This window comes from Entelurus aequoreus, linkage group LG11 (genome assembly GCF_033978785.1).
Source record: "Entelurus aequoreus isolate RoL-2023_Sb linkage group LG11, RoL_Eaeq_v1.1, whole genome shotgun sequence".
Lineage (NCBI taxonomy): Eukaryota > Metazoa > Chordata > Actinopteri > Syngnathiformes > Syngnathidae > Entelurus > Entelurus aequoreus.
The window spans coordinates 1,748,497-1,775,345 of NC_084741.1; the positions used below are offsets into that span (position 1 = coordinate 1,748,497).

Below are 26,849 nucleotides of genomic sequence, written 5' to 3' on the forward strand. Positions count from 1 at the left end.
GGATCTAACATAATAGTGAGAGTCCAGTCCATAGTGGATATAACATAATAGTGTGAGAGTCCAGTCCATAGTGGATCTAACATAATAGTGAGAGTCCAGTCCATAGTGGATCTAACATAATAGTGTAAGAGTCCAGTCCATAGTGGATCTAACATAATAGTGTGAGTCCAGTCCATAGTGGGGCCAGCAGGAGATCATCTTGAGCGGAGATCAAGATGATCCCCTTCCCTACAGTGATCTAAACACCCCTTACGGGGGTCACAGCTCCCAATATGCAAATGATGTGAGTTAATCATTGAAGTCGATTTTATCCAATCATAATTCCGCCATCTTATGTTGCCATGCTGTACGAAATCTGCATGGGGGCCTTCAGAATCAACAACGCAGGCATCCGTGCATTGTAAGTGAGCGGGCACATACAGTTGATAGATAATTGCGATAGCCAATCAGATCACAAGTTGTAGTCAGTAAGGCTTTCTAGCTGGCTTCATGATGAACGGGACATTTACGCGTCCTGTGATTGGATACTCACTGGTTTGAGCCGCGGCGGTGCTATGCAGATCAGCAGAGCCACACCGCTAGCGGATGAACGAATGAATTTGAGAAAACATACAGTTGAGAGACGGTTGCGATAGCCAGTCAGATCACAAGTTGTTGACAGTAGCCTATCTAGGTAGCCTGACGTTAACCAGACTGTGATTGGATACTCACTTGTCATTCCAAAGTGAGTATGTGGTATGTGAGTGAGTATATGTTCTGGGTGTTGTTGATAAATGGCTTTCGCTTTGCATCGTAGAGTTTTAACTTGCACTTACAGATGTAGCAACAAACTATAGTTACTGACAGTGGTTTTCTGAAGTGTTCCTGAGCCCATGTGGTGATATCCTTTACACACTGATGTCGCTTTTTGATGCAGTACCGCCTGAGGGATCAAAGGTCCGTAATATAATCACTTACGTGCAGTGATTTCTCCAGATTCTCTGAACCTTTTGATGATATTACGGAGCGTAGATGGTGAAATCCCTAAATTCCTTGCAATAGCTGGTTGAGAAATGTTGTTCTCAAACTGTCGGACAATTTGCTCAGGCATTTGTTGACAAAGTGGTGACCCTCGCCCCATCCTTGTTTGTGAATGACTGAGCATTTCATGGAAGCTGCTTTTATACCCAATCATGGCACCCACCTGTTCCCAATTAGCCTGTTCACCTGTGGGATGTTCCAAATAAGTGTTTGATAAGAGGGCCTTTTGAATATCTCCCTAATTCTGAGGTCTCAGGGTTGGCAAGTATGGGGTACAAGCAAATCTGAAAGATAAGAAGGCCCGATACCATAAAGACATTTATAAACCATAAGAAGAACCTTAACATTGATCCTGAAACACACTGGGAGCCAATGCAGAGATTTTAAAACTGGTGTAATGTGAGCCCGCCTTCTTCAGCACACGCGCCGCTGAATTCTGGAGTTATTGCAAAGGTGTAACCCTAACCCTAACCCCAATCCTAACCCCACCCCCAACCCTATCCCTAACCCTAACCAACTCTTTTTCTTTATGCCTAACCCTAACCCTAATCCTAATCCTAATCCTAACCCTAATCCTAATCCTAATCCTAATCCTAACCCCAACCCCAACCCTAACCCTGACCCTAACCCTAACCCTAACCATAACCCAAACCTAACCCCAACCCCAACCCTAATCCTAACCTCACCCCCAACTCTAGCCCTAACCCTAACCAACTATTTTTCTTTTTGCCTCACCCTAATCCTAATCCTAACCCTAACTCCAACCCTAGCCCTAACCCTAACAACTCTCTTTCTTTATACCTAACCCTAACCCTAACCCTAATCCTAACCCCACCCCCAACCCTAGCCCTAACCCTAACCAAGTCGTTTTCTTTATGCCTAATCCTAACCCTAATCCTAATCCTAACCCTAATCCTAACCCTAACCCTAACCCCAACCCCAACCCTAACCCTAACCCTAACCCTAATCCTAACCTAACCCCTGACCCTAACCCTAACCCTAACCAACTCTTTTTCTTTATCCCTAACCCTAACCCTAATCCTAATCCTAACCCTAATCCTAACCCTAACCCCAACCCCAACCCCAACCCCAACCCCAACCCTAACCCCAACCCCAACCCCAACTCTAAACCTAACCCTAATCCTAACCACACCCCAACCCTAGCCCTAACCCTAACCAACTCTTTTTCTTTATGCCTAACCCTAACCCTAATCCTAATCCTAATCCTAATCCTAACCCTAATCCTAACCCTGACTCCAACCCCCAACCCCAACCCTAACCCTAACCCTAATCCTAACCCCACTCCCAACCCTAGCCCTAACCCTAACAACTCTCTTTCTTTATGCCTAACCCTAACCATAATCCTAACCCCACCCCCAACCCTAGCCCTAACCCTAACCAAGTCGTTTTCTTTATGCCTAATCCTAACCCTAATCCTAATCCTAACCCTAATCCTAACCCTAACCATAACCATAACCCTAACCCTAACCCCAACCCTAACCCTAACCCTAACCCTAACCCTAATCCAAACCTAACCCCTAACCCCTAACCCTAGCCCTAGCCCTGACCCTAACCAACTATTTTTCTTTATGCCTAACCCTAACCCTAATCCTAATCCTAACGCTAATCCTAACCCTAACCCTAACCCTAACCCCAACCTCAACCCCAACCCTAACCCTAACCCTAACCACACCCAACCCTAGCCCTAACCCTAACCAACTATTTTTCTTTATGCCTAACCCTAACCCTAACCCTTATCCTAAACCTAATCCTAACCCTAACCCTAACCCTAACCCAAACCCCAACCCTAACCCTAACCACAACCCTAACCCCAACCCTAACCCTAACCCTAACCCTAACCCTAACCATAACCCTAAAATCCTTACCATAAACCTAACCACACCCCCAACCCTAGCCCTAGACCCTAACCAACTATTTTTCTTTATCCCTAACCCTAAACCTAATCCTAACCCTAACCCTAACCCTAACCCTAACCCTAACCCCAAACCCAACCCCAACCCTAACCCTAACCCTAACCCTAACCCTAACCTAACCTAACCTAACCTTTTTAGGAAGCCAAGAAAGCAGGGCGTTACAATCATCTATACGACTTGTAATAAAAGCATGCATTAGCGTCTCCGTGTCGCCCTGAGAGAGAAAATAGGATCATACGGGACCTTTGAGGCCGGCTAGTTGGCTCAATCTGCAGGTAATTCCTCCAGTTGCGAGTCCCTATAAAGTGCCCCCGCTTTCATCGCACGCAACCCAACAAGTCCGTGCAGCAGCCGCCGGGAGGCAAGATGGTGCGAGATAACTGTTAGTCACTCTGACAGACACCCGAGGCGCTATAAAATGTCCCTCAAAGCCGCGGAAGAGGCAGAAGGCGCGCCTCTCTTCTTCAAAACGATGCAACCGAGAGGAGAGGAGAGCAACTTTGTGAAGGGCCGAGGTTGGGCGGGGTGGGGGACTCGCTAGAAGTCGACATGAAGGCGGTAGAGAGAAGGGGCCCGCGTGGCTACGAGGAGGCCCGCTATCATAAATAACACACGACCGCTCAGCTCTCCATTCTCCCGTCTCCTCCAGTTCACCGTCGGAGCGTTTCATATGGTAACGAGGTGTTTCTCTGTGTGGCCACATTGTTGCCCACCTTTTCAAGTAGGAAACCTTGAGGTAGGGGGAAGAGAGGGAATTTTTGATGAAAAAAAATGCATTATTCTACTTCTTTTTTTTCTTTTCTTTTTTTTTAAGCTGCCGCGATCCTCATCCCTCACCTCCTCCGCTCACGGCCGGAGTGAAGCGTTTATTACATAAACGCCACAAAGAGGACCGCGCTTAGCGATGCGCCATACCTGACCACCGATCATCACCGTTATTATTCATAGCCACTGACTCCTTTCCTCCCTCCATCCATCCATCCATCCATCTTCTTCCGCTTATCCGAGGTCGGGTCGCGGGGGAAGCAGCCTAAGCAGGGAAGCCCAGACTTCCCTCTCCCCAGCCACTTCGTCCAGCTCCTCCCGGGGGATCCCGAGGCGTTCCCAGGCCAGCTGGGAGTATCAGGTTCAAACACTGATGACATCTATTAAACAAAACAAAAGGCAAGGATACAAACAGAGACAGAATTCAATTTGGACTCAATTTAGGAGAGACATGGCCACTGTACTCTCTGTACAGTCCTGCACCACGCTCTGACGAAGAAGGTTTTCGTCTTCTCTTTTATTTAGATGTTCAATGTTTACGCAAGAACACATTTCTCAACAGGAATGGGTAGTATGTAAACAGTCCTTGTTTTCGGTCACATTGAAGACAAAAGAAGAAGATCCCTCGGGCTTGGGCTTGTCCTGGATTCAGCTTGATCAGGTTTTCGAGGACAATGGATGACCCCTCCCGTCTGTTTCTATCGTACACAGCGGAATCTTCCAAGCGTTTGGCTTGGTGCAACAGAGACAGCTTCTTGTCTGTTCATTGAGAACTCAGAACGGAAAGTTTTTTTGATAATTTAAATACCATTTTTCTGACAGGGAGAAATAGTCTTCCCAACGTGTCCTGGGTCTTCCCCGTGGCCTCCTACCGGTCGGACGTGCCCGAAACACCTCCCTCTGGAGGCGTTCGGGTGGCATCCTGACCAGATGCCCGAACCACCTCATCTGGCTCCTCTCGATGTGAAGGAGCAGCGGCTTTACTTTGAGCTCCTCCCGGATGACATAGCTTCTCACCCTATCCCTAAGGGAGAGACCCTTCACCCGACGGAGGAAACTCATTTCGGCCTAAGGTACCCGTGATCTTGTCCTTTCGGTCATGACCCAAAGCTCATGACCATAGGTGAGGATGGTAACGTAGATCGACCGGTAAATTGAGAGCTTTGTCTTCCGGCTCAGCTCCTTCTTCACCACAACGGATCGATACAGCGTCCGCATTACTGAAGACGCCGCGCCGATCCGCCTGTCGATCTCACGATCCACTCTTCCCTCACTCGTGAACAAGACTCCGAGGTACTTGAACTCCTCCACTTGGGGAAAGATCTCCTCCCCAAACCGGAGATGGCACTCCACCCTTTTCCGGGCGAGAACCATGGACTCGGACTTGGAGGTGCTGATTCTCATCCCAGTCGCTTCACACTCGGCTGCGAACCGATCCAGTGAGAGCTGAAGATCTTGGCCAGATGAAGCCATCAGGACCACATCATCTACAAATAGCAGAGACATAATCCTGCAGCCACCAAACCGGATCCCCTCAACGCCCTGACTGCGCCTAGAAATTCTGTCCATAAAAGTTATGAACAGAATGGGTGACAAAGGGCAGCCTTGGCGGAGTCCAACCCTCACTGGAAACGTGTCCGACTTACTGCCGGCAATGCGGACCAAGCTCTGACACTGATTATGCAGGGAGTATATATACTCCCTGTATAATCAGTGACGCCTTTCCTATTAAAGGATTACACAGTAAAGGGGGCGCGAGAATACCTCTGTGAATGTTCTGAACTCCTGTTTCAAAGCCAGTGCACAAAATTGGAAAACAACGTCAAAAATCAAACACAAACGATGAGAATTCGGACTCAGTGGGCATCAAACATGAGAGACGTGACATATTAAGTGAGAAGTAACAAGGGGTGGGTAGTGTCAGGTTCAAACAATGATGACATCTATTAAACAACACAAGAAGCAAGGAATTTAACAGAGACATAATTCAATTTGGCTCAATTGAGGAGAAACGCCGTAGACCTGTACCCTTGCACAGTGTCCCACCACGCTCTGGCGAAAGATTGTACGTCTCCTTTTTTATTTGGACTTTCCCTGATTACATGGCAACAGCTGTTTCTAAGGGAGGAGGGTTGTAAACAGCCGTCGCCTTTGGTTACAAAACAGTTCAAAGAAAAGGTGCCTGGAGGGGGGTCAGGCCCTGCTTCCTTTCCGCTTTGTAGATCTCGGGTCAAGACAAACTCTTCCTGTGGATTACAATACATCAAAGAAACCAACACCTTCATGTCGCTTCCCATCGTACACAGTGGAGTTTTACAAGCCTTCTGCTTGGGCGTGGCCTGCTGACATGCAGCGAAGCGGGGTGTGCCAGGACCGGCTTCGAGATCAGCGACAGGTGATTAGATAAGCAGGCCCAGGTGGGCCATCTACGCACCTGTCGCTGATCTTGAAGCCGGTCCTGGCACACCCTGCTTCGCTGCATGTCCGCAGGCCACACCCCCCTCCACATATACTGTGTGTAATGTAGTAACAGGCACTTTCATCATAACATTTAATATTTACGCATTTTGATTATTTTCAGCATATAATTACACAGACACATAAAACGTCGGTGTTTCCCTTCCACAACAACAATAACTACTGTGGTGGAATTTCTGTCCTTTGAGCTATATTTCGTGTCAGTCAAGAATGTCTGCTTGTTCCATTTCTTTTCTATTCTAAACCATTGAAGGACTAGATGTAGGCCAAAGTTCAATATGGAGTCGGGCCGACCATTCTACAAAATGTTTTGATTATCTAAGCATGACTAAGGGATTCAAGGATGTTGCAAAAAAAAAAACCAGGTCGAAAACATCAGGACCTTGATGCATGAGGAAAACAGATAAAATGGCCAAGTGACAAGGGCTGAGAGAGATTGCTTGATTCTTGTGTCCTCCGGAGGACGTTTGTCTGTCTGCATGGGCAACTCAATCCAACTTTGTACTTTTGACTATGGGTAAATAAACCTTTTGTACTAAACTCACTTTTGTTGCTCTTTAAGCTTCGGACAATCCACTACACTACAACTAATCATGGCAGACTTCAAGAGAGACATCAAAGTTTAGTTTGGGACAAAAATGATGATCCAGCAACGTATCTTTTTGAGCCTGAATGTAAGGAGGATGACACCTTTTAGAAGCTGTGCGTGAAACAGTCCCATCCTTAGTGAAACACTACGCATCATGTAGCAGTATTGCTAAGTGCTAAACAAGAAGTATAAAACACGAACATAACAAAACAATCACTTACTGTACAATGTCTGCTCTCACTGAGATGCTGACTGATGGAATGCTCATATTGAGAGGTGGATTATGATTATATTTGATTATAATTATATATGATTATATATGTAAATATTGCATATGTTACATTTTATATTACTACTATGGTACATTTTTAGTCTACTTTATACCTATCTTTTTGTGCCCTTGTGTGCATTATCCTTTCCATTCTTCTCCTTTCCATCTTTTGTAACTGAGCTACTGTGTGGAACAATTTCCCGTGTGGCTCGATAAAGTTAGTCTAAGTCTAAGGTTAAAAACAACAAAAAAAAGTCCATCTCCATATCAAAGTTAAATGACAAAGTCGACCAACTTCTCGGTTTATAGCCACAACCATCTACTATCCAGGTGAGAGGCGTGATTTATAATCAATAATTAACTTTCACCAGCTCAGAGGCGATGCAGCAGCTCACCGGCTAATGGCGTCAATATAGCAGCATGAGCTAGTTAGCTCTCTGTGATCACGGCGCCACTAAAAATTGTTTGTCTGCGTTAGCACTTATAGTAACAATATCGCTAATACTCGGTTAATATTCAGGTCGCAACATGAAAATTTAGTATTTTTGAATGTTTATTTTAGAAGGCCCAATGAGTTGCTTTTGTCAGAATAATTGTATCTAAGTTATCACAAAACGTTCTGTTCCCGGCGAGCAGACAAAAGCTGTCTTTGCTCTTACCAAGCAAAGGGCTTGTAAAACTCCACTCTGTAGGATGGGAGGCGACATAAAGGTGTCGGTTTCTTTGATCTATTGTAATCCACAGGAAGATCTTGTCTTGACCCGAGATCTACAAAGCGGAGAGGGAGCAGGACCTGACGCAAGCTCCAGGCATCTTTTCTTTCAACTGTTTTGCGACCAAGGGCGAGGGCTGTTTACGACCCCCCGTCCCCTTCGAAAGTTCAAATAAAAGAGGAGGCGTAGATTTCTCTTGTCAGAGCGTGGTGGAAGACTGTGCAAAGAGCACGGACCGGACGTTTCTCCTCATTGAGCTAAATTGAATCCTGTCTCTGTTTAATTCCTTGCTTCTGGTCTGTTTAATAGATGTCATCGGTGTTTGAACCTGACAGCTTTGTTAGCCATCTCATACTTCGCCGTGTTTTATGAATTTTAATGCATAAAAAAAGAAAAAACATACAGCACAGGCCATAAGTTTGGACACACCTTCTCATTCAATGCGTTTTTCTTCATTTTCATGACTATTTACATTGTAGATTGTCACATCAAAACCGTGAATGAACATGTTTTTATATTCTAGTTTCTTCATAATAGCCACCCTTTGCTTCGATTACTGCTTTGCACACTCTTGGCATTCTCTCCATGAGCTTCAAGCACACCCGTGAAGGGAAAACCATTTCAGGTGACTACCTCTTGAAGCTCACGTGTTAATGTAAACGTGTGTATATGGAGTATTTGTGAATGTTTTTTTAGAGGGCCCAATGAGTTGCTATGTTAGCCATCTCATATTTTACCAATTAGAATGCATACAAAAAAAGAAAAACATACAGTACAGGCCAAAAGTTTGGACACACCTTCTCATTCAATGCGTTTTTCTTTATTTTCATGACTATTTACATTGTAGATTGTCACATCAAAACTGTGGTCCGGATCATGTTTTTGTTATGTTCTGTTAGTTTTAGACTCCAGTAGTTCCTGTTTTTGTGTTCCTTTGTTTGTTTTAGTTACCATGGCGACTTGTGATTTTCACCTGCTTCTGGTGTTCAGGACACGCACCTGTTTCCAATCAAGAGACATGATTCAAGCCCACCTTTGCCTAGTCAGTCGTGCTGGCGTCATTAATGGTTCCATCCCACAGTTTCATGTTGTTCTATGCCAGGAGTCACCAACGCGGTGCCCGCGGGCACCAGGTCGCCCGTAAGGACCAGATGAGTCGCCCGCTGGCCTGTTCTAAAAATAGCTCAAATAGCAGCACTTACCAGTGAGCTGCCTCTATTTTTTAAATGTTATTTATTTACTAGTGTGACAGTCCTAACTGTCGTGCGGGTTCTCAGGACCACCCAGGGAAGACATTGTCGTGAGACGGTTTAGACTTCTTTATTATTTCAATCACAGAGTCTTTTGCGTGCTTTTCAGCAGCTGCCTTTTTTCTCACGTGAGCACTCGAATGGTTTCCTCCCGTCCGCCGTCTGCTTTTCAGCAGCACGTCGCCGTCGTTTGCGTGGCAGCAGAGGATGGTTTCCTCCCGTTCGCCGTCTTTCTCCGTCTCCTCCCTTGTTGTTCACGTCTCTCACCCTTTTATACGGTCCGAGAGGGTGATTGCACTGTCCACAGCTGCGCGCTCCACGCCTCCTCGCCGCCATCTTGGAGCGGGCGCCGTCGGTCCGCCGGCACCGCCTCCCCACAACTAGCAAGCTGGTTTCGCTTTGCTCAACATTTTTAATTCTAAGAGAGACAAAACTCAAATAGAATTTGAAAATCCAAGAAAATATTTTAAAGACTTGGTCTTCACTTGTTTAAATAAATTCATTATTTTTTTTACTTTGCTTCTTATAACTTTCAGAAAGACAATTTTACAGAAAAAATACAACCTTAAAAATGATTTTAGGATTTTTAAACACATATACCTTTTTACCTTTTAAATTCCTTCCTCTTCTTTCCTGACAATTTAAATCAATGTTCAAGTAAATTTATTGTTTTTATTGTAAAGAATAATAAATACATTTTAATTTAATTCTTCATTTTAGCTTCTGTTTTTTTGACGAAGAATATTTGTGAAATATTTCTTCAAACTTATTATGATTAAAATTCAAAAAAAATATTCTGGCAAATCTAGAAAATCTGTAGAATCAAATTTAAATCGCATTTCAAAGTCTTTTGAATTTCTTTTAAAATTTTTGTTCTGGAAAATCTAGAAGAAATAATGATTGGTCCAATTTGTTATATATTCTAACAAAGTGCAGATTGGATTTTAACCTATTTAAAACATGTCATCAAAATTCTAAAATTAATCTTAATCAGGAAAAATTACTTATTTTTTTTCTTTTCTTTTATTTTACATGAGTTATTATTTGTACAAACATGGTGCAAAGTAATTCATGATTTGTTAAAAAAATGTTAGTGGCTAGCTAGTCAAAATGGGATATTGTGATTTCATTCATTTGAAAATGTTCAATTTGAAAAATGTGCACTTAGAGAAAATATAAAAATAAAGTGTTGCATAATGATATTTATCTGTTTCTATATATATTTAATGTGAGAAATCATTAAGATGATCAGTGTTTCCACAATGATAAATATAATTAATTATTAATAATAACATAGAGTTAAAGGTAAATTGAGCAAATTGGCTATTTCTGGCAATTTATTGAATGAAGTGTGTATCAAACTGGTAGCCCTTCGCATTAATCAGTACCCAAGAAGTAGCTCTTGGTTTCAAAAAGGTTGGTGACCCCTGTTCTATGCCATAGTTCGTGTTAGTTGTTTCATGCCACAGTTTCATAGTTGTTCCATGCCATAGTTATGTTAGTTGTCTGTTTCTTGCTATGCTATAGTTTGTGCTAGTTGTTTGCTTCACGCTATTGTCACGCAACCCTCTACCCAAGTCTTGTTTATTTCATGCCACAGTTAGAGAGTTGTTGCCTGTTATTTTGTACTTAGACCAATAAATATGTTCCTGCCTGCAAGCCTTGTCCGGAATAGTCCGTTTGCATCCCGGGAGAACAGACTTGACAGCCAAATGGACTTTGCTGTTTTATTTTCAATGAAACAAGAGAAAACACATACTCATATAGTAGTACAGTTGGCACAATACAGTAAACTGACAGTTAATATTTAAACATGTGACATTTCTAACAATTTTGAACAGAAATAGTTCATGCACATTCAGATAAATTCTTCAAAATTACAATAAAAAAAATTTGGGCCAGGGGGCCGGGCTGTATATATGCGCACTAATTGACTGAAACAGCACGCACTTGGCGCGATGATGTCATGTTATCCATGGAAAAATGCATTTTTAGACCATATGATTTGCCTGAGCGGCTAGGAGACCCCGAGAGTAACAAGCACTTGCCTTGTTGTCTTTCCATTAAGAACAATAAATTAGTTTTTAGTATAAATTTAGTGGTTTCAAGAAATGTAATGCCGAGCGCATATCATTATGTCAAGATAATGGCACTAGCATTTACTTCATTTAAGAATATTTTTCAACATATTGAGCAAAAAGGTCTCATATTTTTTTTTCTACCAAGAAAAGTGCACTTGTTATTAGTGAGAATATACTTATTTTAAGCTATTTTTGGGTTCATTGAGGTTAGCTAATTTTATTTGTTTTGGAAAGTCTTGACAAGCCAACTTTTCTTGTTCTATTGGCAGATAATTTTGCTTAGTTCAAGTAAAATACCCCTCATTTTTGTAATTTTTTCCCCTTGTTTTTGAACCCTGACTTTTTGCAGTGTAAGTCTTGTTTATTTCATGCCACAGTTAGAGAGTTGTTGCCTGTTATTTTGTAGTTAGACTAATAAATATGTTCCTACCTGCAAGCCTTGTCCGGAATAGTCCGTTTGCATCCCGGGAGAACAAACTTGACAGCCAAATGGACTTTGCTGTTTTATTTTCAATGAAACAAGAGAAAACACGTACTCATAAAGTAGTACAGTTGGCACAATACAGTAAACTGACAGTTAATATTTCTAACAATTTTGAACAGAAATAGTTCATGCACATTCAGATGAATTCTTCAAAATTACAGTTAAAACATTTTTGGCCGGGGGCCGGGCTGTATATATGCGCACTAATTAACTGAAAGAGCACGCACTTGGCGCGATGATGTCATGTTATCCATGGAAAAATGCATTTTTAGACCATATGATTTGCCTGAGCGACTAGGAGACCCCGAGAGTAACAAACGCTTGCCTTGTTGCCTTTCCATTAAGAACAATAAATTTGTTTTTAGTATAAGTTTGCTGGTTTCAAGAAATGTAATGCCGAGCGCATATCATTATGTCAAGATAATGGCACTAGCATTTACTTCATTTAAGAATATTTTTCAACATATTGAGCAAAAAGGTCTCATATTTTTTTTTCTACCAAGAAAAGTGCACTTGTTATTAGTGAGAATATACTTATTTTAAGGTATTTTTGGCTTCATTGAGGTTAGCTAATTTTACTTGTTTTGGAAAGTCTTGACAAGCCAAATTTTCTTGTTCTATTGGCAGATAATTTTGCTTAGTTCAAGTAAAATACCCCTCGTTTTTGTATTTTTTTCCCTTGTTTTTGAACCCTGACTTTTTGCAGTGTAAGTCTTGTTTATTTCATGCCACAGTTAGAGAGTTGTTGCCTGTTATTTTGTAGTTAGACTAATAAATATGTTCCTACCTGCAAGCCTTGTCCGGAATAGTCCGTTTGCATCCCGGGAGAACAAACTTGACAGCCAAATGGACTTTGCTGTTTTATTTTCAATGAAACAAGAGAATACACGTACTCATATAGTAGTACAGTTGGCACAATACAGTAAACTGACAGTTAATATTTCTAACAATTTTGAACAGAAATAGTTCATGCACATTCAGATGAATTCTTCAAAATTACAGTTAAAACATTTTTGGCCGGTGGCCGGGCTGTATATATGCGCACTAATTTACTTAAAGAGCACGCACTTGGCGCGATGATGTCATGTTATCCATGGAAAAATGCATTTTTAGACCATATGATTTGCCTGAGCGGCTAGGAGACCCCGAGAGTAACAAGCGCTTGCCTTGTTGCCTTTCCATTAAGAACAATAAATTAGTTTTTAGTATAAGTTTGCTGCTTTCAAGAAATGTAATGCCGAGCGCATATCATTATGTCAAGATAATGGCACTAGCATTTACTACATTTAAGAATATTTTTCAACATATTGAGCAAAAAGGTCTCTTTTTTTATTTCTACCAAGAAAAGTGCACTTGTTATTAGTGAGAATATACTTATTTTAAGCTATTTTTGGGTTCATTGAGGTTAGCTAATTTTACTTGTTTTGGAAAGTCTTGACAAGCCAAATTTTCTTGTTCTGTTGGCAGATAATTTTGCTTAGTTCAAGTAAAATACCCCTCATTTTTGTATTTTTTCCCCTTGTTTTTGAACCCTGACTTTTTGCAGTGTAAGTCTTGTTTATTTCATGCCACAGTTAGAGAGTTGTTGCCTGTTATTTTGTACTTAGACTAATAAATATGTTCCTACCTGCAAGCCTTGTCCGGAATAGTCCGTTTGCATCCCGGGAGAACAAACTTGACAGCCAAATGGACTTTGCTGTTTTATTTTCAATGAAACAAGAGAAAACACATACTCATAAAGTAGTACAGTTGGCACGATACAGTAAACTGACAGTTAATATTTCTAACAATTTTGAACAGAAATAGTTCATGCACATTCAGATGAATTCTTCAAAATTACAGTTAAAACATTTTTGGCCGGTGGCCGGGCTGTATATATGCGCACTAATTGACTGAAAGAGCACGCACTTGGCGCGATGATGTCATGTTATCCATGGAAAAATGCATTTTTAGACCATATGATTAGCCTGAGCGGCTAGGAGACCCCGAGAGTAACAAGCGCTTGCCTTGTTGTCTTTCCATTAAGAACAATAAATTACTTTTTAGTATAAGTTTGCTGGTTTCAAGAAATGTAATGCCGAGCGCATATCATTATGTCAAGATAATGGCACTAGCATTTACTTCATTTAAGAATATTTTTCAACATATTGAGGAAAAAGGTCTCTTTTTTTTTTTTTCTACCAAGAAAAGTGCACTTGTTATTAGTGAGAATATACTTATTTTAAGGTATTTTTGGTTTAATTGAGGTTAGCTAATTTTACTTGTTTTGGAAAGTCTTGACAAGCCAAATTTTCTTGTTCTATTGGCAGATAATTTTGCTTAGTTCAAGTAAAATACCCCTCGTTTTTGTATTTTTTTCCCTTGTTTTTGAACCCTGACTTTTTGCAGTGTAAGTCTTGTTTATTTCATGCCACAGTTAGAGAGTTGTTGCCTGTTATTTTGTACTTAGACTAATAAATATGTTCCTACCTGCAAGCCTTGTCCGGAATAGTCCGTTTGCATCCCGGGAGAACAAACTTGACAGCCAAATGGACTTTGCTGTTTTATTTTCAATGAAACAAGAGAAAACACATACTCATAAAGTAGTACAGTTGGCACGATACAGTAAACTGACAGTTAATATTTCTAACAATTTTGAACAGAAATAGTTCATGCACATTCAGATGAATTCTTCAAAATTACAGTTAAAACATTTTTGGCCGGTGGCCGGGCTGTATATATGCGCACTAATTTACTGAAAGAGCACGCACTTGGCGCGATGATGTCATGTTATCCATGGAAAAATGCATTTTTAGACCATATGATTTGCCTGAGCGGCTAGGAGACCCCGAGAGTAACAAGCGCTTGCCTTGTTGCCTTTCCATTAAGAACAATAAATTAGTTTTTAGTATAAGTTTGCTGCTTTCAAGAAATGTAATGCCGAGCGCATAGCATTATGTCAAGATAATGGCACTAGCATTTACTTCATCTAAGAATATTTTTCAACATATTGAGCAAAAAGGTCTCTTTTTTTTTTTCTACCAAGAAAAGTGCACTTGTTATTAGTGAGAATATACTTATTTTAAGGTATTTTTGGGTTCATTGAGGTTAGCTAATTTTATTTGTTTTGGAAAGTCTTGACAAGCCAAATTTTCTTGTTCTATTGGCAGATAATTTTGCTTAGTTCAAGTAAAATACCCCTCGTTTTTGTATTTTTTTCCCTTGTTTTTGAACCCTGACTTTTTGCAGTGTAAGTCTTGTTTATTTCATGCCACAGTTAGAGAGTTGTTGCCTGTTATTTTGTACTTAGACCAATAAATATGTTCCTACCTGCAAGCCTTGTCCGGAATAGTCCGTTTGCATCCCGGGAGAACAAACTTGACAGCCAAATGGACTTTGCTGTTTTATTTTCAATGAAACAAGAGAAAACAGGTACTCATAAAGTAGTACGGTTGGCACAATACAGTAAACTGACAGTTAATATTTAAACATTTAACATGTGACATTTCTAACAATTTAGAAACATTTCTATTTGCACTGTTCCCAGTTTCAAAAACACAAACTGACGACAAGCAAAGAAAACCTCCAATAAATGAACAAATCAAAGCGTGTACATCTCACACTGTATGCTTTGAATAAGAAGATGAATAAATGAATGGATGATTATGACTTTAACACGTAAGGACGGCCGGGAATCCCCAGAATGACAACCACGCCATCTCACCCGGCGCTCCCCCATCATTATTAATATTCTTCTTCTTCCCATATTTCCATAATTGCCAGCATTGTGGCGTCATTAATGGCGCATAATACGCTTAATGTTATTTATCTGTTGGCAGATAGCTTGATGCTGCTAATCCTCATTCATTTGCTGTGGATCAATGCAAATCCTCCCCCCCCCCCCCCCCCCCTCCCCACGCCGCCCTCGCCACAGCCAATGGTTCCTAATGCCTTTTCCCACCATTAACCAGCCATAATCCCAGCTAATCATCACTAATCCACATCTCTTCCCCAGCACCGTGCGTGTCCTGGCCAAAAGGTGGCGCTCACAAGCAACACAAAGTCCACAGTGAGGGACAGACTCTCATGTATAATGGATGGTAGTTTATGATGGAGGTGGTGCAGGGTGGAAAAATGCATCAATGAGGCGGCACAAAAAAAAAGCACTCCTTTGCACACCTTTCTCGCTTTTTCAATTGCACTTTAGTCGGACAAAACCGGTCCAATTTAAACAAAAGTTGAGGGAAAACATAAAAGATGCAATAGATTGGATGCATTTTTTTTATCTGCTTTATCACCAAGTTGGAGCACAACACATGAATTATGTTTACACAGTAATCGTCATGGTTACGGTTTGCAGGGATGTACTACTAATATTATGTCACTCACATGTGACTAATTGAGGAAATCAAAATATATATTTACACAAAATATACGTATCAATTGCTCTGTTTATTGCTATGCTGAATGTTGCTGGGTCGGGTTTGGTTTGAATCGGAATTGCATTGTTATGGTCTTGTTGTGTATTGTTTTGTTGTATTTATTGATAAAAATAAATTAAAAAATTAGAAAAATAAAAATATACATAAAAAAATGATTATTTCTAAAATGTGTGCATATATTTAAAAACAAATTAAAAGGGAAGTAAACTTTGAAATATATATATTTTGTTCGTCAACTTTTGTCCCTCACGTGAAATTAATTGGGGCAATCAAAATACACATTAAAAAAATCTATTATTTTTGAAAAATATTGACATATATTACAAGAGAAGATTGTTTTTTTTTGTGGTTTTTTTTAAAATATTTTGTTGGTTGAATAACATTACCACTTAGTGTGCCTAATATTTTGTCCCTCACGTGTAACTAATTGGGGCAATCAAAATATACATACAAATAAAAAAATAAAAAATAAAAATCTATGCATAAATTAAAAACAAATATTAAAAGAGGATATTTTTTTTAAAGTATTTTGTTGGTCGAATAACATTAACACTTATTGTGCCTAATATTTTGTACCTCACGTGTAACTAATTGAGGCAATCAAAATATATATTAAAATCTATTATTCTTAAAATATATACGTAGATTAGAAGAGAATATATTTTTCAAATATTTTGTTGATCAAATAACAACAACATTAAGTGTGCCTAATAGTTTGTCCTTCAAGTGTGACTATAATTGAGGCAATCAAAACTTCCACAAAAAAATCGAATATTCTTAAAATGCATGCAAATATTTTTAAAACAGAACACTTTTTTTAAAAAATATTTTGTTGGTCAAAAAACATCAACACCAAGTGTGCCTAAAAGTTTGTTCCTCACATGTAACTAATTGAGGCAATCAAAATATACATTAAAATGTTTTATGATTTTTAAAAAATATATACCAAAATAAAAGAAAAGATTGTTTTTTTTTATATACTGTATATATATATATATATATTGTTGGTCCAATAACATTAACACTTAATGTGCCTAATAGTTTGTCCTTCAAATCTAACTATAATTGAGGCAATCAAAAAAAATACATAAAAAAATTGGATATTCTTAAAATGTATGCAAGTATAAAAAAATAATATTAAAACTGAATTTTTTTGTGTAATATTTTGTTGGTCAAATAACATCAACACAAAGGGAGCCTGAAAGTTCTTTCCTCACGTAACTAATTGAGTCCATATATATATATATATATATATATATATATATATATATATATATATATATATATATATATATATATATATATATATATATATATATATATATATATGTATATATATATATATATATATATATATATATATATATATATATATATATATATATATATATATATATATATATATATATATGTATGTATATATATATATATATATATATATATATATATATATATATATATATATATATATATATATATATATATATATATATATATATATATATATATACAAAAAAATCGAATATTCTTAAAATGTATGCATATATATTTTTTCAATATTAAAAGGGAAGCATTTTTTCCCACATTTTCTTGGTCAAATAACATCAACACTCATTATTACTATTAAAAAAAAATTTAAAAACATAACTTTTTTTTTTGAATATTTTGTTGGTCAAATAACATCAACACAACGTGTGCCTAATAGTTTGTTCCTCACATGAAACTAATTGAGGAAATCAAAACGTATATGCAAAAAAATCGAAGATTCTTAAAATGTATGCATATATATTTTTTTCAATATTAAAAGGGAAACATTTTTTTTCATATTTTGTTGGTCAAATAACATCAACACTCAGTGTGCCTAATATGTTGTCCTTCAAATGTAAATAGAAATGAGACAATAAAAAAAATACATAAAAAATGTAATATTCTTAAAATGTATGCAATATTTAAAAAAAATATTAAACAGAACTTTTTATTTTATTTTTATATTTTGTTGGTCAAATAACATCAACACTCAGTGTGCCTAATAGTTTGTACCTCACATGAAACTAATTGAGGAAATCGAAATCCAAATATATATACAAAAAATTGAATATTCTTAATATATATGCATATATATTTTTTTCAATATTAAAAGGGAAGCGTTTTTTTTCAATATTTTGTTGGTCAAATAACATCAACACAACGTGTGCCTAATAGTTTGTTCCTCACATGAAACTAATTGAGGAAATCAAAATATATATATACAAAAAATCTAATATTCTTAAAATGTATGCATATATATTTTTTTCAATATTAAAAGGGAAGCATTTTTTTAAAATATATTTTATTGCTCAAATAACATCAACACTTAGTGTGCCTAATATGTTGTCCTTCAAATGTAAATATAATTGAGACAATAATAGAAATACATACAAAAATCGAATATTCTTAAAATGTATGCAAATATTTAAAATAAATATTAAAACTGAATTTTTTAATTTTTTTTTTACATTTTATTGGTCAAATAACATTAACACTTAGTGTGCCTAATATGTTGTCCTTCAAATGTAAATATAATTGAGACAATAAAAAAAATACGTACAAAAATCGAATATTCTTAAAATGTATGCAAATATTTAAAATAAATATTAAAACTGATTTTTATTTATTTATTTTTTTTTACATTTTATTGGTCAAATAACATCAACACTTAGTGTGCCTAACATTTTGTCCTTCAAATGTAAATATAATTGAGACAATCAAAAAAATACATAAACAAATCGAATATTCTTAAAATATTTAAAATAAATATTAAAACATAATTTATTTATTTATTTTTATTTTGTTGGTCAAACAACATCTACACAACGTGTGCCTAATATGTGGTCCTTCAAGTGTAAATATAATTGAGACAATCAAAAAAATACATAAAAAAATCAAATATTTTAAATATTCATGCAAATAAAAAAAATCAAAATCAAAACATTATTTATTTATTTATTTTTCTTTTGTTGGTCAAATAACATCAACACTAAGTGTGCCTAAAAGTTGGTTCCTCACATGTAACTAATTAAGGCAATCAAAAAATACATTAAAAAAATCGAATATTCTTAAAATGTATGCAAATATTTAAAATAAATATTAAAACTGAATTTTTTTTATTTTTTTTTACATTTTATTGGTCAAATAACATCAACACTTAGTGTGCCTAATATGTTGTCCTTCAAATATAAATATAATTGAGACAATAAAAAAAATACGTACAAAAATCGAATATTCTTAAAATGTATGCAAATATTTAAAATAAATATTAAAACTGAATTTTTATTTATTTATTTATTTTATTTTTTACATTTTATTGGTCATTTATTGGTTATTTATTCATTATTAAAAGACAAGCTTTTTTTTTTAATATATATATTTTGTTGCTCAAATAACATCAACAACTCAGTATTCCTAATATGTATTGTGAGTTTGTATTTCATTAAACAAAAACACCCTTTGGATACTTTAAAAATAGTATTTTTCAGTATTTTCACCTATGTAATAATCTTTTTTATTATACTTTGCAGGAGTGCACTTTACTTTATGTGCCTTCTTAAAATACCTATCCCCCCCCAGAAAATAGTAATATTAATGTTATTAATAATATAAATATAAATATATAATATTAATTATTATTATTAATTATTATTAATAATGATTAATAAATATATAATATTAATTAATTATTATTAATTATTATTATTATAATAAATTAATTAATTAATATATAATATTAATTAATATTAAAGTAATTGTCCATATGTTTAATAAGTGTTGATAAAAATGAATATAAATACTTTATTAAGGAGACGATATGTTGGCTGAATTGGGGTCGGAGATAAACTACATTTAATTGTTTTTAATTTTCAAAAGCATTCATAACTTTAACACGATAAAGAAAACAACTAACCAAAATATATTAATGTGATATACATTTTTATTTCCCTTTTTTTTTTTTTTTTTTTCTCATTTCAAACTTGTTTCCAACATTTATTTTAAAGTAAAGTAGTACAAAATTTGGATTTGCACGTTTTGTTTGGTCATGTGGCGTTTAGAGGCTGCAGTACATGAGATATTCCAGCAGGGGGCATCTGTGGTTCACTCCCGTGGCTCTGCGTGGGTCCGAGCGTGGCCTCCTCCTGACTTTGACCACTTTAGCTTCTGCAAACACACTTTCAAATTAAAACAAACATGATTTAAACACACACTCTTGCACAACACAATAGAAAATATTTGGCTTGTAGAAAAAAACCTCAGTATATTTACGTTTATTCGAGGAAGATGCTGATCAAAAATGATGGTGGATAACATTGTAAAATAAATAAATAACACTAAAATATTTGTAAAGATTGCAGGCAGCACATAAAACGAGTTGTATTGGTTTTTTTTGCAATTAAATCCTTAAATAAACAGTTTGCTTGTGTGTGTTTTATGAGCAGGCGTTATAGGAACGCAAGGAAATAAAACAATGTATTTATTATTCATTATAATACAATAAAGACGTTAATTTGTATCATCATTGTGATACATTTTCAACACATCTGGATAATTCATTATTTTTTGAAGTGATTTTCTACAACAAAACTGAGTTGAAAATGTAAAAGTTGCTTAAATGACAAATAGCACGTTTAATGTGTTTTATTTATCTAAAAAGGGGAAGAGATTAAATATTTCCAGTGTCAAAATAAAAGCACAATTATTGGCCTCGACTCGAGGCCGATTTTTAATCTTTTTTTTTTTTGCTCGAAGGCCTGACTTTTTGTCATTTTTAATCTCTCATGTATAAAATAAAGCCTCTGTCTCAGATCCACATGCTTAAAAATCGATGTTTGATGGTTTATTCAAATAAAAATATTACTCATATTAACGACTTAATTTATACTTATCATCAGTTTACAACATTTCGATTGTATTATTGCACAATGTGGCAACAATGAAATAATATTCATTGTGTTATTCCTTATTAAAAAAAAGCACAATTAAATACATAAATCATTGTTTCCTTTGATTTCTGTGGGCGATGCAAGACGAACAAAAGAAGGACCTCGCAATGAAGACAACAAGCAAGATGCGTTTCTTGTATATATGTTTTTATGTAAGTAATAAAATATTACTATAACATAAATAGAAATGTGACTTCGCAGTCTACATTTAGAGCAATCAAACAGACAACCAATGAAGTCAACAGAAGAGAGACTTAAAAAAAAAAAAAAAAAATCCACTGCAACAAAAAAAGAACTAAACAAGAAATAATAAATATATATTTATAAATGGTCAGATTCATCATAAACGAAATCATATTAAAATATCTTCGTGGAATTAGTAAGTTGTACAAAACAGCCCGGAGAAAAGGAACACAAATAAAAAGAGACAACAAATATTTCAGAACAAATACAAGTTTTACATATTTACACGCTGGCAACATTTTCTCTAAAATCACCTTTTTTTTTTTGTTGTTAAATTATCACCTTTTTTTTCTTGGAAAAAAATCCCTCATAACACACTGCAGTTTTCTCTCTCTTTTTTTTTTTTTGGGGACTGGCAATGACACACGAAAAAAAGAAAAAGACAATGAGAAATAAAATAAATAAGGTTTCATAGTAAAGTACGCGTTGCCTTCACTGTACCGCGGATTTTTGAATTGTACGCTACAACGGGGAGGAAAGGCAAAAATGTTGGGAGTTAGGGGGGTTTGGGGGGGGGGGGGGGCACTGAAAGTTACCTGAGTTGCTCCAACTTTTCATTTCGTGTGGGGGGATATGGGGGGGGGGGGCGATCGCCGTGGAAAAGTGTGTGAGTTTGTAAACATCGGATAATAACAAAACAATAAGTGCAACAATAAGGTGGAACAAAAAAAAAAAAAAATGAGAGGAAAACTTAATAATGCAAAATTGTTTTAGCGTCTGATGCTGCTTGCAAATGTCGACGTGGTCCTTTGTGAGAAAAAAAAGATTATTATTATTATTATTATTATTATTATTATTATTTTCTTTAAGGCCATGCAATCAGAACTCGGGACGTCCTGTTGCATTTTTTTGGACACATTTTTGTCCTCCCAATTGCCTGATGCAGACATCCTTTTTTTTTGTTCCTTCTTCAAACAAAACCAAAAAAAAAAAAAAAAAAAGCAACAGAAACATTAATAATCCATCCATTTTTCTACCGCTTGTCTCTTTTGGGGTTGCGGGGGGTGCTGGAGCCTATTTCAGCTGCATTCGGGCCGAAACATTAATAATAATAATACTACTACTACTACTACTACTACTAATAATAATAATAATAATAAAGTTCATTCAGTGCTGACTTTTTCACTTCCAGTATTTTTGTGTGTGTTTGTTTTGTTTTGCAGGCGTTTGGTGCGTTCACGGTCCAAGCCCCCCCATGGAGGAGCTAGAAACCTCCAAAAAATCCCCCCTCACCTCCATATAATTTTGGTAAATACATCTTTTTTTTTGTTCCTTCTTCAAACAAAACAAACAAAGAAACAAAAAAAAACAGCAAAAAAAAACAACATTAATAATCCTTTCATCCCATCCATCCATTTTTACCGCTTGTCCCTTTTGGGGTGGCGGGGGGGGGGGGAGGGGGGGTGGTGGTGCTGGAGCCTATCTCAGCTGCATTCGGGCGGAAACATTAATAATAATAATAATAATAATAACAATAATTCAGTTCATTCAGTGCTGACTTTTTCACTTCCAGTGTTTTTTTTTGTTTTGTTTTGCAGGCGTGTGGTGCGTTCACGGTCCAACCCCCCCCATGGAGGAGCTAGAAACCTCCAAAAAAAAATCCCCCCCCCTCACCTCCATATAATTTTGGTAAATACATCTTTTTTTTCTGTTCCTTCTTCAAACAAAACAAAAAACAAACAAACAAACAAACAAACAAAAAAAGCAACAAAAACAAACAAACATTAATAATCCATCCATCCAATTTATACCGCTTGTCCCTTTTGGGGTGGCGGGGGAGGGGTGCTGGAGCCTATCTCGGCTGCATTCGGGCGGAAACATTAATAATAATAATAATAATAATAATAACAATAATTCAGTTCATTCAGTGCTGACTTTTTCACTTCCAGTGTTTTTTTTTGTTTTGTTTTGTTTTGCAGGCGTGTGGTGCGTTCACGGTCCAACCCCCCATGGAGGAGCTAGAAACCTCCAAAAAAAAACCCCCCCCCCCCCTCACCTCCATATAATTTTGGTAAATACATCTTTTTTTTCTGTTCCTTCTTCAAACAAAACAAACAAACAAAAAAGCAACAAAAAAAAACAAACATTAATAATCCATCCATCCAATTTATACCGCTTGTCCCTTTTGGGGTGGCGGGGGGTGCTGGAGTCTATCTCAGCTGCATTCGGGCGGAAACATTAATAATAATAATAATAATAATAATAATAACAATAATTCAGTTCATTCAGTGCTGACTTTTTCACTTCCAGTGTTTTTGTTTTGTTTTGTTTTGCAGGCGTGTGGTGCGTTCACGGTCCAACCCCCATGGAGGAGCTAGATTAGAAACCTCCAAAAAAAAATCCCCCCTCACCTCCATATAATTTTGGTAAATACATCTTTTTTTTCTGTTCCTTCTTCAAGCAAAACAAACAAAAAAGCAACAAAAAAACAAACATTAATAATCCATCCATCCAATTTATACCGCTTGTCCCTTTTGGGGTGGCGGGGGAGGTGTGTGTGTGTGTGTTGGGGGGGGGGGGGGGGTTTGCTGGAGCCTATCTCAGCTGCATTCGGGCAGAAACATTAATAATAATAATAATAATAACAATAATTCAGTTCATTCAGTGCTGACTTTTTCACTTCCAGTGTTTTTTTTTGTTTTGTTTTGCAGGCGTGTGGTGAGTTCACGGTCCAAGCCCCCACGGAGGAGCTAGAAACCTCCAAAAAAAATCCCCCCCCTCACCTTCATATAATTTTGGTAAATACATCTTTTTTTTCTGTTCCTTCTTCAAACAAAACAAACAAACAAAAAAACCCCCCAAAAAAACCAAACAAACACTAATAATCCATCCATCCAATTTATACCGCTTGTCCCTTTGGGGTGGCGGGGGGTGCTGGAGCCTATCTCAGCTGCATTCGGGCGGAAACATTAATAATAATAATAATAATAATAATAACAATAATTCAGTTCATTCAGTGCTGACTTTTTCACTTCCAGTGTTTTTTTGTTTTGTTTTGCAGACGTGTGGTGCGTTCATGTCCAACCCCCCATGGAGGAGCTAGAAACCTCCAAAAAAAATCCTCACCTCCATATAATTTTGGTAAATAAATCTTTTTTTTTTTTTCTTCTTTCAATCCTAGATGCGTTTTTGTTGTTTTTTTCGTCATCTATTCGAGTGAGTAGGGTGAAGGGGGGTAGGGAGAGGTTGAAGGGGGGGGGCACGACGACTTCCGACGCTAAAACTGCACAACTTTTTTTTTGTTTTGTTTTGTTTTTCCCTCCCGCAAAAAAGTCCTGGAGAGAGAAAGAGAGAGAGAGAGAAAAGGGGTAACTTAAATAGTGTAAACTCCACAGTCCCCGCGCGTTTGTCCGAGCCAGGGCGAGGGTGGGAGCGCCGCGCCGGTCCACGGTTAGTCACTGCCCGGGGCTCTGTAGCGTGCGGTGCAGCGGGGGCGTCTCCGCCTGGGAATATACGTCCTCCATGCCCGGGTGCGGGACCCCCACGGGCGTCATGCGCTTCTCCTTCTGTCTCCGGTTGCAAAACCAAACGCGCACCACCTCCTTCTCCAGCTGCAGCGTGCCGGCCAACGTGGTGATTTCGTGCGCGGAGGGCTTGGGGCACTTCAAGAAATGGTTCTCCAGCGCGCCCTTGACGCCCACCTCGATGGAGGTCCTCTTCTTGCGCTTGCGGCCCTGCGCGGCGATCTTGTCCAGGTTGGTGGGGCTCCCCGTGTTGGAGTCCGTCTCCTCCAGCCACTTGTTCAGCAGCGGCTTGAGCTTGCACATGTTCTTGAAGCTCAGCTGCAGCGCCTCGAAGCGGCAGATGGTGGTCTGCGAGAAGACGTTGCCGTAGAGGGTGCCCAGCGCCAGGCCCACGTCCGCCTGCGTGAAGCCCAGCTTGATCCGCCGCTGCTTGAACTGCTTGGCGAACTGCTCCAGGTCGTCGGAGCTGGGCGCGTCCTCGTCCGAGTGGTCCTGGTGGTGGCTGAACGCCTGCGGGGGGGACTCCAGCTGGCCGTCGTGCACCGCCGAGTCGTCGTGGAGGGGCTCCCGCATGCCGTGGTGGAGCGCGCCCGGCTGCGGGCTGCCCAGCATGGCGTTGAGGTTCGTGTAGCCCGGCTGCGAGTAGACCAGGGGCTGGTGCGCGCCGGAGGCCGGGGAGAGGTGGTGCGCGCTGGCCGGCGCCCAGGAGCCGTGGTGCGCGCCCTGCGCCTGCTGGTGCACCAAGTGGGACCGGTGGTGGAAGCCGCTGCCCAGGTCGTCGCGGCTCGCCTGCACGCCGCCGCCGCCGCCTTTGTGCGGCTCCTGCTGGCCGAGGTGCGTGGCGCTCGCCCAGTCGCTGTTGGAGGTGGGCAGCCACTGGTGGTGCGTCAGGCTCATCGGGTGCCCCGTGTTCAGACCCTGCAGGTACTCGTGGTGCATCATCTTCTGCACCTCCCGGTACGTGGTGCCCTGGTGCATGCGGTCCGAGTCCGGGTGCATGAGCGGGTTGGACGGCAGGGAGTTATTCCGCGGGATATACTGAGCTGTTGTCGCCATGGCTCCGTACTTTGGAGAAGTGACGTGCGCCTCGGAGGTCTGCGGGCTTTAGAGCCGCGCTCCGGCGAGCCGCGCCGCTCTGGGGAGGTCTTGGGGCCGGGCGAGAGGACACGCCTCCGCTCCGCGTGTATTGGCTCCGCTCCGTGTGGCGGCCCCTGGGGGGGAGGAGGAGGGGGGGGGGAGGGGGGACGGGGACGCGCGCAGGGTGGGTGAGGGGGTGGGAGGGATGCATGCTGCGCGCTGCGCTTTAACGCGCACGGGAGGGGAGGGCGACGCACCTTTCTGTACGTTCATACACACCGTCTACTATTTGGCGGGAGTTGCGGGTTCGGTTTGGGGTCTACACCACATCAAAAAAGTGACTTTTGTTCGATTTTATTGTCAGATAATAACCTGTTCTTGCGCGTTTTGGTCATATTTCAACATGACCAATGTCTGTGGTTGTGGCTTGTGCAGCCCTTTGAGACACTCGTGATTTAGGGCTATATAAATCAACTTTGATTGATTGAATATTAGTGGATACAATTTATATCTTCAACATTATTTTTGTCTTATTATTGGAGTTCCTTATCATAGGCCAACAAATTGACTCACAGCTTATATAATAAATATATAATGTATGAAAGTGCACTTTTTTAAACAAAATAGCAACAGTTCCAGTTGGTGTAGAAACACATTTTATTTGAATATGATAGATAATGTGAAATAAACATGTTTATTACTGTAATCCATCCTTTATTGCTGATAATTGGTTCCGGACATGTCCTTATAATGCTACAGCAATAAAAAAAAATGTTTTTAACTTTAAAATACATTGATTTAACATTACAAGAGACAAAAAAACATACATATATAGTCACCTTTACACTCTTTTGATCCAATATAATAAAGCTGTTTGATATTTGTAGTTATTTTTGTATTTTTTATCCTTGAAAATGTTGTAGGATATACTTAAAAACATGATGGTATGTGGAGAAACCACAATATTTGAGCAATGGACGACTGTATGCAAAATAGTATAGCCACAAACGCACATTTCTGTACGTTCATACACACCGTCTACTATTTGGCGGGAGTTGCGGGTTCGGTTTGGGGTCTACACCACAT

General features: G+C 38.6%; 1 protein-coding gene across 1 annotated transcript; it reads right to left on the reverse strand.

The window, feature by feature from the left end:
- Positions 1 to 24,252: 24,252 nt before the first annotated feature.
- Positions 24,253 to 25,886, reverse strand: pou3f1 (POU class 3 homeobox 1). The gene has a single exon (XM_062064071.1). It carries the CDS (start codon positions 25,740 to 25,742, stop codon positions 24,618 to 24,620), a length of 1,125 nt encoding a protein of 374 aa, XP_061920055.1. The 5' UTR covers positions 25,743 to 25,886; the 3' UTR covers positions 24,253 to 24,617.
- Between the last annotated feature and the right edge of the window lie 963 nt (positions 25,887 to 26,849).

What these genes read in the sequence shown, in the direction of transcription:
- pou3f1 (XM_062064071.1), bottom strand. Translation starts at nt 25,742, where the DNA reads ATGGCGACAACAGCTCAGTATATCCCGCGGAATAACTCCCTGCCGTCC.